Source organism: Caretta caretta, chromosome 1, assembly GCF_965140235.1.
Source record: "Caretta caretta isolate rCarCar2 chromosome 1, rCarCar1.hap1, whole genome shotgun sequence".
Classification (NCBI taxonomy): Eukaryota; Metazoa; Chordata; order Testudines; family Cheloniidae; genus Caretta; species Caretta caretta.
Window position 1 is genome coordinate 271,373,719 of NC_134206.1, and position 19,699 is coordinate 271,393,417.

General features: G+C 43.4%; 1 protein-coding gene and 1 long non-coding RNA gene across 4 annotated transcripts in view; one reads left to right on the top strand and one right to left on the bottom strand.

Annotated features, from left to right (window-relative positions):
• Positions 1 to 2,553: 2,553 nt before the first annotated feature.
• Positions 2,554 to 7,041, bottom strand: LOC125630092 (uncharacterized). The gene is made up of 2 exons (XR_007354558.2): positions 6,336 to 7,041; positions 2,554 to 2,927 (listed from the first exon to the last, which is right to left on the bottom strand). It is a non-coding gene; the product is annotated as an uncharacterized LOC125630092 (long non-coding RNA).
• A 6,117-nt stretch (positions 7,042 to 13,158) lies between these two features.
• Positions 13,159 to 19,699, top strand: part of CEP83 (centrosomal protein 83) — a 34,877-nt gene continuing 28,336 nt past the window's right edge. For all 3 annotated transcript variants that reach the window (XM_048835578.2, XM_048835579.2, XM_048835580.2), the window contains exons 1-2: positions 13,159 to 13,242; positions 19,302 to 19,570. In XM_048835578.2, coding sequence (XP_048691535.1) covers positions 19,419 to 19,570 — 152 coding nt within the window. In that variant the 5' untranslated portion in view covers positions 13,159 to 13,242; positions 19,302 to 19,418. The remainder of the gene's footprint in view (positions 13,243 to 19,301; positions 19,571 to 19,699) is intronic.

Here is a 19,699-nt window from a genome sequence, read left to right on the forward strand (position 1 = left end):
CACCCCCCCCTCTCCTGGGAAATGTTGGATAAAAAGCCTCACCAATTTGCATAGGTGACCACAGACCCAAATCCTTGGATCTGAGAACAATGAAAAAGCATTCAGTTTTTTAAAAGAAGACTTTTAATAAAAAATAGCAGTAAATAGAAATAAAGAAATCCCCCCTGTAAAATCAGGATGGTAGATATCTTACAGGGTAATTAGATTCAAAACATAGAGAACCCCTCTAGGCAAAACCTTAAGTTACAAAAAAAGTACACAGACAGAAATAGTTATTCTATTCAGCACAATGCTTTTCTCAGCCATTTAAAGGAATCATAATCTAACACATACCTAGCTAGATTACTTACTAAAAGTTCTAAGACTCCATTCCTGTTCTGTCTCTGGCAAGAGCAGCACACAGACAGACCCAGACCCTTTATTCCTCTCCCTCGTCCCAGCTTTTGAAAGTATCTTGTCTCCTCATTGGTCATTTTGGTCAGGTGCCAGCGAGGTTATCTTTAGCTTCTTAACCCTTTACAGGTGAGAGGAGCTTTCCCCTGGCCAGGAGGGATTTCAAAGGGGTTTACCCTTCCCTTTATATTTATGACAGGAGGCCTCACATCAAGGCCAAGAGACAGGGAGTTAGAGACTGACAAAAACCAGATACTGGGAGTCAAGGCAGGCTGGAGACAAGGAGGATTTTCACAGGGATTCAGTGTCTAAGGATCACTCCTCCTGGTGTATGATGTGCTGGCATTTAAACAATGGTGGGCCCGAAACCAAAATGGAATCACATGTGCTAACTTTTCCTTAACAGTCCTCCCTTTCTTTTTGTACGTCAGTAAGCTATATTGGGGCTGAGTGACCGCGCTGCAGGGTTAGCAACTGCCGACAGCACATACTGCAGCATTGTAGGCATACAAAAAATAACGCAAAAACAATAACAGTCAAAAAAAGTAAATACAAAATACGCTGTCCCCAAGTCCCCACATCCGGTAGCCATGAGGTGAGCCAGTCCCAGATCTCCTGGAATCCGGCGCTGGTAGTGTCGAGGCTGATGTGGTGGAATAGGGCTGCCTGTTGCTTGAGGACGTGGATGTCAGTTTCCACCCTATGGTGCTGATTTACAAATACACAACAGCTTGAGTTGACCAGAGCACAAACCCCGCCCTGATTTGCAAGGAGATAATCCAGGGCTAGGCGGTTTTGCAATGTAGTTTGGGATAGCTGGGTGACTTCAATTTGAAGGGCAGATAGAGCATGTGCAGTAGCATTTGCCATTAGTTTCAAAGCAGCTGAAATGTTAACTATAGCTTTTTTCAGCTCACTTACTCCCAACCATGGCAGAAACCAACGCACAAAGGAGTGAAAGCCTTTGGGCCGTTGAGAAAGGGGGTTTAAAGGAATACTTCGTTGGTCCCTCCATACTAGATTGCGGATCTCTCTCCGGGTCAGGTTCTGGTGTACTGTCACGGCCAGTACTATAGCCCCTAAGGTACATGTACCACACCATCCTGCTGGGAGAACCTTATAGGCTGTGTGATTGCATAACCAAAACCAGACAGACCCCTCGGGGACTGGCCACAGGGTCCTGGAGTAGGTAGAGGGGCCTCCCGCACCAGAGCTGATTTGGGTGGTGTCCTTGCACCCCACAAAATTCCCTACAAAAACTGTATTTTCTATGCCCTTACATCGTGACACACATAAAGCATAATTACCCTGGGCCACCATATCAATAGACCATATTTGGATTGTAACATTCCAGTTAAATGTAGTGTTTGCCCATAGCTTAGTTTGGAATGTTCGATTAAGGGGGATAGGTACCCCTACCAACAGGACCCCCTGACCTAAATATGTGGGGGTATAAATACAAATCCAACACTGCATTCGATTTACACCCTGTTTGATAGCGCGGGTTAAATTCAAGAAGCTATTGCCCTCCCATCCTTGTACTGGACTTGGGAATAGGGAGAGGAAACCCCCAGGCAAACCATACCAATGTTGGCATCCTCCTTTATACCATACAAAAAACACTACCCCCCAATGTAAGTCCAATAAACAGGAATACAAAAAGTCCTGGTGGGCTGTGAAGGTCCCAGTAGCTGGAAAGCTTAGTCCATGGGTTGGTTGTGGTGTTCATTCGTGAAGTGGCTCGTCCAATGGCTTGTCAGGGTCAGGTGCGGGTCCCAGCGGCAACTTAACGTAGCTATGATGGATCCAGGAACCTTTACCTGCAAAGGAGTGGTGGCAGATGGTGGGAGTAATGTTCGTGGCTGTAAGGCATTTTTGGTATTTATACTTGCCTACAAGCACAGGTTCCAGCCTCTGGAATAAACCCATCCCACCACTTTACTTCACAATCCCAAGAATACATCCCGCAACTTCCTCCCTGCCAATGTACAATGCTCCGTCTTTGCCATCAAGGCCAATTCTCAGTGTCTTTTGCAGTCAGGAATCCTTGGATTTTGGTGGTTTTAGCAGAGCAGGCGTTTCTTCTTCTTTTTTGGAACAGTCATGGTTTTGCATTATACAGGGTAGAGGTTACTAGCACGTCACCCTGTAGTGCTTTGGTTTCTTTAGCAAATACTGAATGCAGGTTAGCTTTGTCAGTGGACAAGGGAGAGGTTACTAGCACTTCACCTTGTTTTTTTTTTCTGCTGTCCAAAAGGAGGAAAGAAAAAAACCCAAAAGGAGGGACAGGCTGATCAGTAGTCGAAGTGAAGTCATCTCGAGGGGGAGGGGTCTTTTTGCAGTAAGAAGCATGGGTCCAGGCAGTCAGTCCTTGTCACTTCACAGTGGTGTTGGTAGTTAGCAGGACTTAATAAGGGCCTTTCCAGCATGGGGCCAGAGTAGTCTTTTGTTGATGGACCTTTATGTAGACCCAGTTACCTGGTTTTAACAAATGGCAGGTTTGCTCAGGATCCTTGGAGCAGGACTTCTTTCACCTGTAAATACAGAGACCTAACACATTTTATTAATGTCTGGCAGTGTGTTGCAGATCTCACAGCTGCTTGGGCACATTCAAGCCTCCCTCTTTTTTGGCTGTTAGCCAAATCCGAGCTGTGAGTAGTGTCCTTGGGCAGGCCAGTGTCTTATCTTTGGACTGAGCCTGCCAGCTACAGCGTTGAATTAGCTTGTCCTCCGTTTTATTTTTTTCCCCCCTTCATGGCTTTTATTAACCTGCAAAGGAAACTTTCACTTTTTACTTATACACCTTTGTTTAAAAGGGAACACATGTACATTGCCCATTATATAGCACTTTAGTCTTATTGTTTAATGTATGACACATACACCCTTTTAGGAAAATGACTTTATTACAGAGCTTTGGAGTAACAAGCCAGGACAAGCACAACCACTTTTGAGGAATCCACTTGGTACAACCTCTGGTGTCCAATAGCTTTCCTCCCTCCCCAGCCCTCTGGCTAGAAATGTGAGGTAGCCAGAAGGATTTCATGTATAATATGGGGAGTGGGTTAACCTTTCATGTCCTTGCTTCCAAAGACTGTTGGTGTGCAAATTTTAACAACAATTTTTTTTAATTAAAAGATCTGGCCAATGAATTTTTTTTTTTTACTTAAGCAAATGTATTAAACTTTAGTATATATTCCAAGTTGAATAAAACGAGTATCTGCATTTTGATTTAACCCTTCTATTTAGTTTTAAACTAAACTGTCCTATGAAAAATTAAACACAGCAATTCTGGCCAAAAGACAAACACCACAAGACAGGACATAGAACACAGAACAGAATTCCTATTGTGCCAGTAAATTTATGAGATGTTGAATTGCTTTTCAGCTGGCATCAGTTTTCTCTGATTTTTTGAAAGACAAAAAAAAAAACAGATCTACCCCTTTTGGGCAGTCAGTCATTGCTTAAAATATTTCCTTTTTATGCAAATACCCTTGTTAATTGCAGGCAAAACAGAGGAATTACCCATATTTTCTTTCAGAGGAACAGCCGTGTTAATCTGTATTCGCAAAAAGAAAAGGAGTACTTGTGGCCTATTTCCTCTTGTTTTTTCCTACCCCCCCCCCCGATGTTCTGGTTTAACTTGGATTTAAACTTGGAGAGTGGTCAGTTTAGATGAGCTATTACCAGCAGGAGAGTGAGTTTGTGTGTGTATGGGGGTGGGGGGGATGTGAGAAAACCTGGATCTATGCAGGAAATAGCCCGACTTGATTATGTAAAGAGTTGTCACTTTGGATGGGCTAGCACCAGCAGGAGAGTGAATTTGTGTGGGGGGGTGGAGGGTGAGAAAACCTGGATTTGTGCTGGAAATGGCCCACCTGTTGATCACTTTAGATAAGCTATTACCAGCAGGACAGTGGGGTGGGAGGAGGTATTGTTTCATATTCTCTGTGTGTATATAAAGTCTGCTGCAGTTTCCACGGTATGCATCTGATGAAGTGAGCTGTAGCTCACGAAAGCTCATGCTCAAATAACTTGGTTAGTCTCTAAGGTGCCACAAGTACTCCTTTTCTTTTTCCATATTTTCTTGTATTTGTTTTATAGGCAGCCCAGGTTTCAGTGGCCTCTACCTTATTAGTTAGAAGAAAAGAAGAAGAAAATCCAGACTCCAGCGAGAAACTGCTGAATTGGAATTCATTTGCAAATTGGATACTATTAATTTAGGCTTAAATAGAGACTGGGAGTGGCTAAGTCATTATGCAAGGTAGCCTGTTTCCTCTTGTTTTTTCCTACCCCCCCCCCCCAGATATTCTGGTTTAACTTGGATTTAAACTTGGAGAGTGGTCAGTTTAGATGAGCTATCACCAGCAGGAGAGTGAGTTTGTGTGTGTATGGGGGTGGGGGGGAAGTGAGAAAACCTGGATCTATGCAGGAAATAGCCCGACTTGATTATGTAAAGAGTTGTCACTTTGGATGGGCTAGCACCAGCAGGAGAGTGAATTTGTGTGGGGGGGTGGAGGGTGAGAAAACCTGGATTTGTGCTGGAAATGGCCCACCTGTTGATCACTTTAGATAAGCTATTACCAGCAGGACAGTGGGGTGGGAGGAGGTATTGTTTCATATTCTCTGTGTGTATGTACTCCTTTTCTTTTTGCGAATACAGACTAACACGGCTGTTCCTCTGAAACCTCTTATTAGTTAGGTAATTTTACATTAAAACAAATGCTTTCTGGCTTGCTTTTGGATCCACAGGTTAAAGATTCTTACTCTAAAAAGGGCACAATAAACTTTACCAGACTTTTGATTGCCTTTTACTTTTAACTCCTGCTGTCAAACACACAGCGACCTGAAAAGGAAGACACCACCTATTGTAGCCCCTTGGAGCCTAATAAGATATTTAATTAAGTAGCACTGTATAATTGCATTTCTTTGGAAAAGGGCCCATTTTTTTCCAAAATGGCTGCAAAGAAACCAAGAATTCTTTTTCTTTCCAGTATTTTACAAAGTTCAACTGCTTAATTCTTTCCAGCAACTAAAGAGTTAACTTCTTACTTTCCTTTCTTAAATCACTTGCTTATTTCCCAAAACGACACCCAATTAACTTAGATTTTACATTTCAAGTATTATTCCGGGATTTACGTTTTCCATTCCTGTAATTATTTACTCCTCTTTTTTCACTATGACCTCCAAGTTTCCAACCTGTTTTCCAATCTCTCTATCTGTTGCCTGCCCGATTGGGCCCGATCCTGTTTTTTTTCTCTGAACTGTCCCTTCCATGAGCACCAGCTTTGTTTCACTACCAAATTAACAAGGAGGGTAGGCTTCTTAACTAGCCCCCAGCCCTCCTGGTCTATTTTCTTAAATATTTTCACTTACAAGGGCTACCCGAGTCCTACCCCCATGAGGCTTGTCACCTGGACAGAAAGAACGGCTAATTGGCAAGCAAGGAGGTGACGGGCATAAGTCAGAAAGCCGAGGGTAAGCCGGAGGAGGGGCAGAAGCAGGCATAGCACAGAGCGGGGCTGGAGACCCCTGAGATGAATAAGAAAAGGAGGAGGAAAGAGGACGTCCTTTCGCATGCGCATAAGCCCAGTTGTCCCATACATACCAATAATCCATCTGGGCTGGAGCTTTGTTTTCCAGCCTTTTCCTAAGCGCTGTTAATTTTTCCCCACCAAAGGAACCATCCGGTGGCCAGTCAAAAGGTGTTTGAGCTGTTAGTGCTGGCCACTCAACCTTGCACAAGATTACAGCTTTTTTTTTACCTAAACCTTTGGTGCCAGAAATATTCCCCCAATTCTCGAGAATTTCAGCCAAAGGGGTCCCCTTACTTACACTCTGCCCAGAACCCATAATGGGATACCAAAAGGACACCAAATGTGCCACCTTATCGCCTAAGCAACGGCTCACACCCCCCTCCTCGGAGTTCTCAAAGGTGAACTCACCCTATGGCGGCTGGAGCTGTCCGAGAGGAGGAGTGTAATCTCGCTTGTTGGGGCGAGCCTAGAGTCCCTTCGTGGTCGCCAAAACTGTTACGAATTACACCTGGTAGGACACGCACACAACTGCTGCGAATTACACCTGGTAGGACACGCACACCAATGCTGCGAATTATACCTGATAGGTCACGCACAGTTCGAATCTAGGCTGAGGCACATAAACAAAGTCCACAACTGCAAAGTTCCCAAAAGACACTAAGTTTATTACGCTCGAGCGTGGTGCTCCCCTGCTAGCCAGGAGGGGACCCTGAATACAGATTATACAAAGGTTATATACTTTTTAGCAAAGCATGTTGCCCTTGTGCATCGGAAACCTTAGCCAATAAACAAACCCTTGTCTTATCTACCACCTATCCCTGCTTGGTGCATTCCTCATGCTATACCAGTATGTTAATTACACAGCATGGTCCTAAAGCCACGGATCAGTAACCTTTATTATCAGGATGGGAGGCCTCACATCAAGGCCAAGAGACAGGGAGTTAGAGACTGACAAAAACCAAATACTGGGAGTCAAGGCAGGCTGGAGACAAGGAGGAGGATTTTCACAGGGATTCAGTGTCTAAGGATCACTCCTCCTGGTGTATGATGTGCTGGCATTTAAACAATGGTGGGCCCCAAACCAAAATGGAGTCACATGTGCTAACTTTTCCTTAACAGTTAGGAAACACCTACTTTCCCAAACTGCTGTGAACCCTCTTTGTAATTTTTTCACTATTATAAAAGCCATATGTTCCAGAATCAATAACTGCTTACATCCAAACTAAACAGAGGAATGGAGAACATGGGACTGTGTAGGCAGCAGCCCTACAGTAATGTAACAAGCCACTTAAATGGGACTGACTCGGCTGCAACTACACAACATAATATCCTGTTGATTGGTCTCAGTCCTTATACCTATTGACTCCCATAGTTTTTTTTTTTTTTTTTTTAAGAATTATACCAGGGATGAAATCCTGGCTTTGTTGAAGTTAATGGCAAAACTTCCTTGACTTCACTGGGGTCATATTTTTACCCCATGAGTAAAGAATTCCAGTGACGTTTAGTCTTCTGACTACAAACGTTTCTCTTAGGAGTGCCACATACAGTATCCACTCTATTTAATTTTTCCTCTTCCTCAGCCTAAATAACCCACCCATTGGAGCCAGTCATCTCTGGGGCTTGTGTTAGAAGGTATGGGACTTTGTCCTGTCTGTCTGGAACTCAGAGTATGTTTATACTGCAATCACAGGGTGCGACTGCAGCACAAGGAACCATATCCGAGCTAGCTTTGATCTAGAGCAATGACGTTGTGGAAGTGTGTGTTTCTGCTCAGGCTGTACAAACCTGCCCAGAACCTGGGGTAATTACTCAGTGGACTAGTCTGCACTGAAATGCAGCAGCTTCTCTGCTCAGGTATCTGAGCTCGCTAGATTAAAATTCAGGTACGTTTACTTGAACTGTAATCACAATCTGCGCTTTCAGTGTAGACCTACCTAAGATTGTTGCCTGCCTAATACTTCCAGGCCCAGCTGAAGCAGGAGTAGGATAGAGACTTTGATCACCACACTAATTAATTTTCCATGCAGCTTCTCTCCTGCTAGACTGCATTTAGACCAAGGTGACTGTGACAGTCCCCAGGGAGGCATATCACTACTATCTGCTCTTAAGTGTGTCTGCCAGGGGTCAGCTCCCCGACAACCCTGGCCACAGGCAGAACAGATACTCCCCTTTCAGCTCCAGTGGACTCTGCTCTCTCTCTGAGTGAGTGAGTAACAGGTATACAACCCCCAAGGACTCAAAGCGTACCCCTAGAGTGTCCAACCTCTTAGGAACAGTGGGTCTGGTAATTTTCTGTGTGTCAGTGGCTAAGTACACTGCAGCCTACCAGTTCACTTAAGAACATAGCGCTGCTTAACTCACAGCACTTAGATTTATTTATAGAGAAAGCAAGTACAGTGGAACCTCAAAGATACGAATACCAGAGTTGCGGACTGACCGGTCAATCGGACACCATGGGGAACCAGAAGTAGGCTGTTAGGCAGCAGTGGAGTCCAAAAAAACAAACCAGCAAATACTGTACTGTGCCTGTATTGCATCTTAAAGGTAGGCACATCTGGGCTGCCAGTCCCCACCACTATCCCCTACTCGCCAGGGTGTGGGGCAGCCACTTACAGGTAGGGGGTGGTGAACACTTTCCCCCTCTCCCTCCTGGCTGGGAGAGGGACAAGTTTGCAAGTTCAGAGCCTGGGAAGAAATTTCCTGAGCTGCTATTGAAACCTGGCCTGGAGTGTAAGCTGCCAGAGCCTGAGCTCCTGCCTGCACCCTGCGATCTGGAGGAGCAGCTCAGTTTTAAAGGGTCACAGCCTGCACCACGCACCCCCTGATATTGTGGTGCCCTAGGATGCCTCATTCATAACCCTTCCTGCCAGGGGGCTAGAACCAGCTGTCTGGGCCCACCCGCACTCACTGGGCAGCCACTGCAGAGCTGAGCCCCCGCTCCGAGCAGTCCCCCCGAGGAGCATCCCATAACAGCTTGTTCAGAGTAATAAACAACCTCCATTCCTGAGGTGTCCATAACTCTGAGGTTCTACTGTATAAGTTTATTTAACGAAGAACGCAATTAATGTGATAAACATAAATATTGGAAACAAAGGGTTACACATAAAAACAAAGTCATAACACACGTTCTGGAGCCTAAACTCAGCTAACAAATGCCCTCTTGTGTAATAAAGTCCTCACAGCATTTTTCAACCAAGATGGCTGAGATCCTTCTTTCATGAGGCCAAGCCTGCTGGAAGCTTGGCTTCCCCTGCTGAAGGATCCCAGGGCATCTCTCTGCACCCCCAAAACACACCAGACCTTCTTAAACACCTCAAAATATCACCTCTAAAACAGGGGATCTTCCCCCATGCTCCTGCTGTTTACCTCTTCCTGTTTATTTTCTTTTGAAGTTTCCACAAGCTCATCATTAGTATTTGACTCAGTATGCAAAGGACGTTTATTGTAAGACCCATAATACACAATGGTCAGCTAGGGAGATAAGTGTTTCCCACCTCCTGTCTGGAGAAATCTGTCTCAATGCACACAGTCTCTCTGGTCCTTTAACTACAAGACCTTAAGAGCATAATTTCTAATATATATATTCCTTACATATTATCTGCTTACACATTCTGCAAAGTTTCTGATGACCAGTGTGACACAAGCTTTCTGTAGAAACCTTATATGGCATTCTTTAGTGAACTAGAATGTAAATACCAGATGCTGGAGAGCCCTGTCACCGTTCTGTACCCATGTGCCTTCTCCCAGTTGGCATCAGGAGATCCTTAGCTCACAGTGACATGTACTAAACATAGATTAACCACAGATTTATACCTGCTACTACAGCAACAGTCCTATCTAAAGAGACACTTCTGGGTTACCAAAACTTGTGTGTGTTCCACATAGCAGCTACTTTCACCCTTACTCCATAGGGACAGCAAACAAGTTTGAAGTGAGCTTTCGGATTCATTACAGCATTTCTTGGCCATGACTACGTATTATCTATCCTATGAAAAGAATGGAATAGGGGGAAGGAGGAGGGAAAGCCTGAATTGCACTTATATAAGAGACTGTTCCCATCAAACTTCTCTTTTCACTCAGGTAAGCTTTCCTTTTTTCATTTTTTTTGTAAAATTCTGAACATATAATCCAGTAATTTCCCATTGTTAAAGAAATAATTTAAGATTACTTTGCAAGTAGAAATAAGGAATCTCAAATATTGGGAACCAAAAAGCTTTCCAGCTGTTTTTTTTTTTTTATTATTCCCATCCATTGGCCTCTCTCCTGTTCAACCACTTTCTTCCCTTGCTGTGCTCACCTGCTACTCCCTAGGTCTCCTGCTGGTCCCAATATGCATGTTGTTCTCCCTTCCCTGGCCGTCTTTTCTAAGAACCCTTGAATTCCATCTCTTTGTCTCCTACTTCATCTCCCTGCCTTGGTTGCCTCCTGCGAGACCCCTAGCACAGCCCCAATTTACATCACTAAAGCAATTTTTAAATCATTAAGAGGGAAGCAGGCTTTGTGTTGCCTTCCACAAAGATGCTGCTCAGAACAGCTCTAGGGGAGGTGGGCATGCAGTTCTGCTCCTTGCTTAGGTCTTCAGACAATTAGACCTGCTGGGTCTGGGTAGCTCTAAAGTTGCTCCCTGATGCAAGACCACTGGCCAAAATGCACTCCTTTCCTGACTCAGTAAACCCAGAAACCAAGCAGGATCCTTTTCTGCCTGGGGAAAAAAATGTCGGAGCAGATGTAAGGCTGCATGATTCCTCTCTCTTCCCCCACAAATCCTGCAGCCAATTTATATAGTTCTACATTGAAAATACCTGTGTAAAAATTGCACCAATTTATTCAACAGATTAGTTGCCCATACATATTCTGTCATATTTACTTTAATGACTAAAGTAAGATTTTACTGCTTTTTACTCCTATTAGCCCGGCAGAGCCAATACAGAGTGAGGTGGGTTCTTTTCTTGTGCATCAACTAAATTCCGTCCAGTTACAGCTGTGCAACCTTACTGAAGGGTTGTGGAGATGTCACTGAGATCAAAATGTGATGGTGCTGTTGATGATGCACGATCCCGGTCCCCTTGGCCCCAGCATCAGTCCCCTCGATATCGGCACTGGTTCCCCCCACTCCAAACACCAGTCTCCAGCAAGGCAAAAAGAACTCTACTTGACCTTAGGTAGCATGAACAGGGCTGACAAAAAAAAAAATCTTTTCCGTTTAAACTGAACATGTTTGATATGGAGTAACAATAAATATGGAACCCCCTGAAGCCTTTTTTTAACAGTCATTTTTCTGAGAACTACACTTTACAGTTCTGTAAAATTACTGTGCTTTGCATCCAAAACAAAAATCTTAACTTTTTAAAACAAAATCTTTGACTTTGGAGAAAAAACTTAATCAGTATTCATATTGTTGCAGTATTGTAAAATATTGTTATAGATTTAATGCTTTTCTTCCTATAAGCTCGAGTTGTTACCATTTTGCCACTGAAATTGTCAAGATACTTATCTTAACCTTATGATTATAAAATCATAAATGTTTACATGATTTCAACTAAAGAGAAACAAATATTAAACCATTTTGCCTAGACTTATTGTTCTTGATCTTTGGGAAATAATTGTCACACGTACTAGCCTTTCCCATATCTAGGATTACAGCAACCTCTAGGGGAACTAATTGTAACTAATTTTTTGTGCAGATCTATAAAAACATTCTGGTGATATTTAACTTGGTTCTTGTTTGTTTGTTTAATGGGGTTAGGCACATAAGTAAATCACACCCTGTGATATACAAAGTAGAGCCCTTTTTTATTCTTTCTCTTTTGAAAGGTAGGACGTTACTAGACTGGGATGATTAAGGGCTCTTCTTAGTCAAAATAAATCTTTCAAAATATGTTAAAGATTTCATCAGAAGCACCTGGTAACTGTTTTGACTGCTCTTATTGATTCATAAAATAGTATAAATCCATTCAAATGTAAATGAATGGGCACTATCAACAATACTGTGAATATATGTATTCTTGTTAAACAGTTGTGTAATGGGGGTATTGGCATTAGTAACATCCACCTGCCTTTATGATCTGGAGTTAGCATTGTTGAGTTCAAAATATGAGGTATAGCTATCGCCTTACTTGTCTGAAGTAGATTATTTAAGAGTTAGACACTGACATTGTCAGAAACTTCAAATTGTGTACATATACTTTAATTACAACCAATTTTGTATGTTCTGTTATTCCCTTCTCTTACCCCAGAAGTACATCTTAGCAATTAAGGGAGTCTGAGTCTGAAATTTTGGTATAGTAACTTGCATTTTGAACATAAAAGTTTTGTTGTTCTGTAGATGAGTTACCACGAGCACAGGTGAAAGTGCTCAATTGCTTTATGCCTATTTTCTTTCATTGTCAAATACTTCTGCAATGTAACCAGCACCAGAAGAGCAAATATACCTTACTGTGTATACGGTATCTAATGCCCTAGTTAAGGAGAGGTATATACTGCTGTAAGTACCCTGTTGGCAGACCCTCGCATGGTGTATGTGAAGTAACACTACATGGGGGGCACCGTTTTAAAGAGCTTGACTGCATAGGGGTGGGGATGGAGTGGGGGACACTTCAAAAGGGCATCCCCTGTCTGACAACAGGCAAAATCCTGTTCTGGTTTGTTCTAGTACTGGGCAGGGACCAAGCCAGCCACGGGGACCGTGGGTCAAGCCAGCCCCGTGGCCGCCTTCCTCTCCACCTCTACGGGGGGAGGGGGCGCGTGGTGGCGTTTCCTCCGGCACAAAAGGTTTTCACCGCCTGCAGCCACGCGGCTGCGTTGACCCGATGCCGGGGTGTAGCCCGGGCCTGCGGCGGTGCCGGGGGGGCGGACTGGGAGCTTCCCCCCCCGGAAGGGGCAGCGCGGGCGAAAGGCTGGAGGGGCCTGTGGGCGAGGAAAGCGGCGCTGGGCCGCCCTTGCGCTGCCGCCGGGGGCCAGGTGGGGCGAGCCCACGGGGGCTTTCAAGGGGCGGGCGAGGAGACAGGAGCCGGGAGCGGGCAATGGAGCAGCCAGGCAGCGCCAGCGGCAGAGACACGCCAGCCCAGCGCCCCTCCCGCTGGGGGCGGGGCCCAGCGTTCGCGCGCCCCAGTCGCGAGCCGGTTTCCGCAGCAACCGCGCTTCCGCGTTCCCATGAGGCTCAGCGGCGTCAGCCTTATTGGACATTCCAGGAGGCTGACGGGTCCCGAGCGGGGTCACAGCCAGGAGGTATGGGGAGGGGCGGGGCGGACGGCTACAGCGGGAGGCGAGGCGCCATTTTTAAACCCTCTTGGCGGCTGCCCGCAACTGCTCCCGGGTGAGTGGTGGGGCGGCTCGGGGACTCGGGCCCTCGCGCGGCGGTGTCCTGGTTGCCCCGCGCTCGGCGGCTGGTTCGAGGCTCGCGGTTCCCGTTCTCTCCTCGGCCGGGCCCCGCCCCGTGCTTGGCGGCTGCTGCTGCTTCCCCCCGTGCCTGGCGCTGCACAGGGCCTGGCTCCCGGCCTGAGCGGGCGGCGACTCGCCCGGGGCGAGCTCAGTGGCGGGGCACAGAAACAGGCTGCGCTGCGCTCTGGCCGTCGGGGCATGGGGGCCGGGGGGACGTCTCCTTCCACTGCCGGCGCCTCGCCCGCCGCGGGCTCCTGCTCCCACCGCTTGCGTCAGGGTGCGAGCCGCACGGGAAAGGCCCCGGGCCTGTGCATCAGTGCAGAGAGGCTGTGAAGGCGCTGATGACCAACGACTTAGCAACCGGCGAGAGAAAACCCTGTCAATTGTGACTTGCCTGCAGGAGTGTGCGTGGTCGGGAGCGACCCGCGGGTCTCCCTGGGTGTCGAGTCAGCTCATCGGTCTGGGAGGGGTGGATAAAAATCTCATGGATCTTTGTGAAAATGGCTTAGCTCCTGTAATGAGTCCGAGAGGTTGCATACACACAACTTCGTTGGTTGCTGTAACAGGGACACTTATTTTTCTAGTGTAAAATAACCAGGAAGTTCTCTCGTGTATATCACCTTATCAGCACTGCTGTAATTATCTACTGCTTCTGTGGTGGCTTTAAATTGCCCATTACTGTCTGGGAACCATACTTCACACATTGTGAGGAAAGAAGTGGTGACTACTCAATTGAGATTGGTGTCTCTCTTGCAATATATGTCAGAGCTTTAGGAATATTTTCCAGAAGGGGTGAGGTAATATCTACCTTGTCTCTCTAATATCCTGGGAGGACAGGGCTACAACTACACTGCATACAACAAAGTATTGATCTGTGTCAGAGTTCCAAAGTTAACTGCACTTCCAACCTACTTGTCCTCTCAAGACACCCCACTTAGGTCACAGGCCTCCAGCATTCATCTTTCTCTGAGTGAAATCCCATGATTCTCTTCCTGCACGTTATGGCCTTAGGTTGCAGACCTCTGCTAGTTTTGGTGATCACCTCATTAGGTCTGACTTCAATTTAACACCCTCAGTTCTGTTCTCTCAGGCCAATGACAGGGTTATCCAGTAACCAGCCAGCTTTCATAAAGTGAAGTACTATTTATTTAGAACAAAAGCTTTTCACAGAAAATAATCTTAAAGTAATAAACAGCTTACATGAACTCCTGACAAACATACTAGGTGGTTCTCCGTCTTTCACATGGAGACCCTGCTAAGCTTAAAATACTTAAGGTCCTCCCACAGGGCCTGTGTCTGTTGGTCACAGTCTCATGCCTGTGTCAGTTCTTGGATGGTATCCCTTTCCTTTCTCAATCAGGTCAAAGGCTTTCTGCTAAGGTCTTTGAACCAGGTCAAACCAGGCCATGTGCTTTTTCCCTAGGAGGGTGAAACTTTAAAAAGACTTGTTACCTGGATTTTCAGTATTGGAGATTTGCATTAATTATTTCCCATTGTCTTTAATTCTTGTATGAAGCATTCTTTGTCATACCCATTTAGCCAGGAATACAGTCGCTAAGTAGCCCATACAGATACATATTGCATTTATAAAGTTAATACAATAGCATTTGAATATTCCACAATTCCACAGCATTATGTCTGTTCCATCTCAATATAATAGGTGTTGGATATTCAAATATTCCCTAGCATCTGTTATAAAAATATTTGTGTAGGTATTTCTACTGCATTCCTCACTGTGGTATGTAAGAAAGTTACAGATTTTAAAAGTAAATACAGAATATTGAAGAATCTTCTATTTATCTCTCCATTCACTGTTCCTTGTTGGGGTGTGTGTGTGTCCTTGTTTTTTTATGGGACGGGTAGGTCAAATCAATGGCTTTCATGGTGATTTTAATTTCTCCCAGTAGCGAGTTCCTCAGTCATTAGTATGTTGCCAAAAGAGCTGTGTTTCCTGCAGCAGAGAGAGTTATTCTTTTAGGCTGATGGTAGTATTAATTCATAGTAACACGATTGTCCTGACAGATCGTGGTAGGTGATCACAGGGAGGTGGTATTGGCTTTGCATTCTAGAACACTGAAATAAGTAGGTAAACAGCTTATTCTGTACATTATATGAAACTATTAAACTTTACACTTACAATAATAACTGAAGGAAGTTGTTTTTTTTTTAATGTCTGATACAATTAGCTGACACAAGGCAGAATATTACTTGTCCTGTTCTGCACTGGCCAAAAAATTATGTTCAGCCTTGTTATTTAACTTCATTGATCATAAGTGTGTTCAAATATGGTAACATTTTGTAGGTTAGACCAGGTTATAGTGATGGAAGCAGAGCCTTGAATGAGTTATGCACGTAATCCTAAACAATTGCCGGTGAACGTGGAAATCACCATTGTGTAACTTGGTTATGCCACTTAAATTAGAGTGATGCTTTGGAGTTTTCAAAATTTAAATTAGTATGATTACATAATTTTCTCTAAATGTAGGTTGATTTAGTTACCATTTACAACTGTTAGTAACAAATTCTATTATTACATTTTTAAAAAAATGTTTTAAATTTTTTTTTTAAATGAATGGTGATATGGTGACTTAAAGGACTAATATCTCTGAATTTGCCAGGACTTAAAGTAAAAGTTGTAGTCCATATTAAAAAACAAAAAACAAACAAACAAAAAAAAACCCAGACACGTTCTAACTCTATTTAAGTGAGTGAAACAATGAGGGACGTAATTAAGGTGGTTGGAAGTTTAGCAGATAACATTCACATAGCATTTTATTCTCCTCTCTAACATTATTTTAAAGTTATTTAGCTTTTTAAAGGGGCAAACACACACACACACACCCCTTGATCCGAAGAATTAACACCCATTCCTATGGGTGTACATATGCAGGATGTTGTGGTAAAAGGTTTTACAGGCTTGAATTTGGGATGGCTATTTTGATCAATCACAGCATGCCATCATATACACTATATGCCTGATATTTTACAGAAAAAAATATTTAGAGATGTTTGAGTTTTAATTTGAACTATATAAATATTTCATATTCCTCTTTCTAAAGTTAGATGACCTTAGTTATAATTAAACTGTACAGTCCTCAGAGAGAGAGAGAATTATAACTAATTTTAGAACTCTCTTTAAAAAAAAATCCAAAACTCTGAATGTATTATCTAATCATGTTGTGGATTTAATGTATGATATATGGCTATAAGCAAGTGTCTTATTCCATTAGCTGGAAGTGATGCTTGCCTTATTAATGAATAATGCTCCTGTTCGTAGCCCTAACAAGGCAATTAAATATTTTCTGCTTATCCAAGAATGTATATTGCTTGTCCTGGAGCATGCACTAATGTGATTTGGTGAAAGAAATATCATGTTGGAGTGGAAAAGGAAGCAAATATTTGGCATATTTTTTGTTTTTAAAATGGTGATTTTGGATGTGGACAAATTGGAGAGAATCCAGCGGAGGGCAACGAAAATGATCAGGGGGCTGGGGCACATGACTTATGAGGAGAGGCTGAAGGAACTGGGCTTTAGTCTGCAGAAGAGAAGTGTTGGGGGGGGAGGGATTTGATAGCAGCCTTCAACTACCTCAAGGGGGGGTTCCAAAGAAGATGGAGCTCGGCTGTTCTCAGTGGTGGCAGATGACAGAACCAGGAGCAATGGTCTCAAATTGCAGTGGGGGAGGTCTAGGTTGGATATTAGGAAATACTTTTTCACTAGGAGGGTGGTGAAGCACTGGAATGGGTTACCTGGGAAGGTGGTAGAAGCTCCATTTTTAGAGGTTTTTAAGGCCTGACTTGACAAAGCCCTGGCTGGGATGATTTAGTTGGTGTTGGTCCTGCTTTGAGCAGGGGGTTGGACTAGATGACCTCCTGAGGTCTCTTCCAACCCTAAATCTTCTATGATTAGATGGAATATTAGAAGTCACTGACCATGGATTAATCAGCAGTGTTGATTAAATGGTCAGAGGTGCATGTTATATGCAATTTAGTACTTGGATGGCAACTATGTGTACTTATGCAAGTCAGTAACTTTAATGGGACAATGTAAAAGTGCTTTTAAAAACTGGTTTCAGAGTAGCAGCCGTGTTAGTCTGTATCCGCAAAAAGAACAGGAATACTTGTGGCACCTTAGAGATTAAGAAATTTATTTGAGCGGAAGCTTTTGTGGGCTACAGCCCACTTTATCAGATGCATAGAATGGAACATATAGTAAGAAGGTATATACATACAGAGAACGTGAAAAAGTGGAAATTGCCATACCAACTCTAAGAGGCTAATTAATTAAGATGAGCTATTATCGGCAAGATCAAAAAAAAATTTGTAGTGGTAATCAAGATGGCCCATTTCAGACAGCTCACAAGAAGGTGTGAGGATACTTAACATGGGGAAATAGATTCAATTTGTGTAATGACCCAGCCACTCCAAGTCTATTTTTTTTTCTCCTGCTGATAACAGCTCATCTTAATTAGCCTCTTAGAGTTGGTATGGCAGCTTCCACCTTTTCATACTCTGTATGTATATATATCTTCTTTCTATATGTTCTATTTTATGCATCCGATGAAGTGAGCTGTAGCCCACGAAAGCTTATGCTCAAATAAATTTGTTAGTCTAAGGTGCCACAAGTACTCCTGTTCTTTTTTAAAAAACTGACAGCTTCAGACTTTTATGCAGGTTTTAAAATCTACCAGAAGATGTCACTGTAATCTAAAACAGGGTTATTTTGTTAAATAGGTACCACTTACTGTTTTGACATTTAAAAAACCTGTTTGTAAACTATGGTTCTCTTTCCTGTTCTCCAAATCGGATCTTCTCAATTTCCAGTTCTTCCTCATGAAGTGTCATTGCAGGTGAACACTTTAGGTGCTGTGCGCCTGGCTTCTCAAGCCATGCAGCATGAATAGCAAGAGCCATTAGAAGGACTCTGGTATTCTGGAACTGAGAGTATAAAATTTTCCATTTCCCAACTGTCCCTCAGTTTCTCTTTCTGATGGCTGGTGTGTTCACAGAACCTCCACCTTGTCTTCTTTCATCCATTTTAGGCTCAGTCTGCTTGTTTGTGTGTGGTTTTTCTGCTCAAGCAAGGTACTCCTCTTGCCCAAATCTTTTGGGAGAGTCAGATCTATTTTTTGGAACACAGAATCTCCCCAATTAGGAGTGTTTTGCTTATTTGCTTGTTCCTTATCTCTGAAAATTACTTTCTCAATTCTGAAGCCTTTACGGCTTGGGACTTGGAATTTAATTTCATGACAGTACAGATCTGAGCCACGTTTTAGTGGTGGCCACCATAGTCCTTTTCAGATGGCAACTCCTGGCTTGGAAATTCCTGTGTGTGTTGCCTTGGCTTTCTTCATCTGGAAGAATCCTGGATTGTGCTTGTAGTCGCTGTGTGGTTCTTGTTCTTGCTCTTGAAAAGCGTGGGTTGAAAAGTAGATTGCTTATTCAGAAGGTTCTTCAGAATTTGTTTTACTGAAGGATTAGTGCTCAGAATTGGAAAAGCAGAGGCAGGGAGAACAGTCACTGGAAGAATAGTCAGTCTTTTTTCTTCACTGGATGGCTCAATTCTAATTTCTTCTTCCTCTGGGCAAGTTTGGACAAGACAAGTCAAAAGAAAATCAAGTCAGTTCTGGCACTTTGCTTACATTAGCACTTCAACTGTTACCAACAGGAAGTTATATATATACAGTACTGCAACTATATTTGAAAACAAGTTAAAGTATTTGCTGCAATGATACCTAAAGTTTAGGGAATAGAATCGGAGTGGGGGGAAATAAAAATATTAAAAGATAGAATAGCAGATAAATTTGTCTTTGTTCAGACTCACACATTGTCAACACTGGGATTTTACTCACCACTGTAGCTGCGCCAATAGCTAAAATCAGAGTGGTTAAGGAAGTTATGAAGCTTTGTAATATGAAAGCATAAAAATAGTGTGTGAAGCCTTTTGAACCATGAATGAGTATTACTAATTAGTTGCACTTGTGTTTGTTACAGGTAATTTGGCCTCCTGGGATGCCATCAAAAGAAAAGGTGGAGGGAATCCTTCTGAAAGTGGTAGATTTGGACTGAATTCATTTTTACCTGGTTGTCAACTCAATAATATTAGCCAGGATGGATACTTTCACCAGTATACTTCCTCCAATAAGTGGAAATACTGATCTTGCTGGTTCACAAGCAGAAATACAAAAACTTTTAATCGATGAAAGAATGCGGTGTGAAAATCATAAAACAAATTATCAAACTCTAAAGGCAGAGCATACAAGGTACAGTACTTTAAATGTCTGTTTTCCTTATTTTGTTTGAGCTGTTAAAAGGTAAAATTAAATATTGGAAGGAAGGGGTTTTTTTTGGTTGTTTTTTTTAAGCTAGTTACCTGTCTGACTTTAATTTGT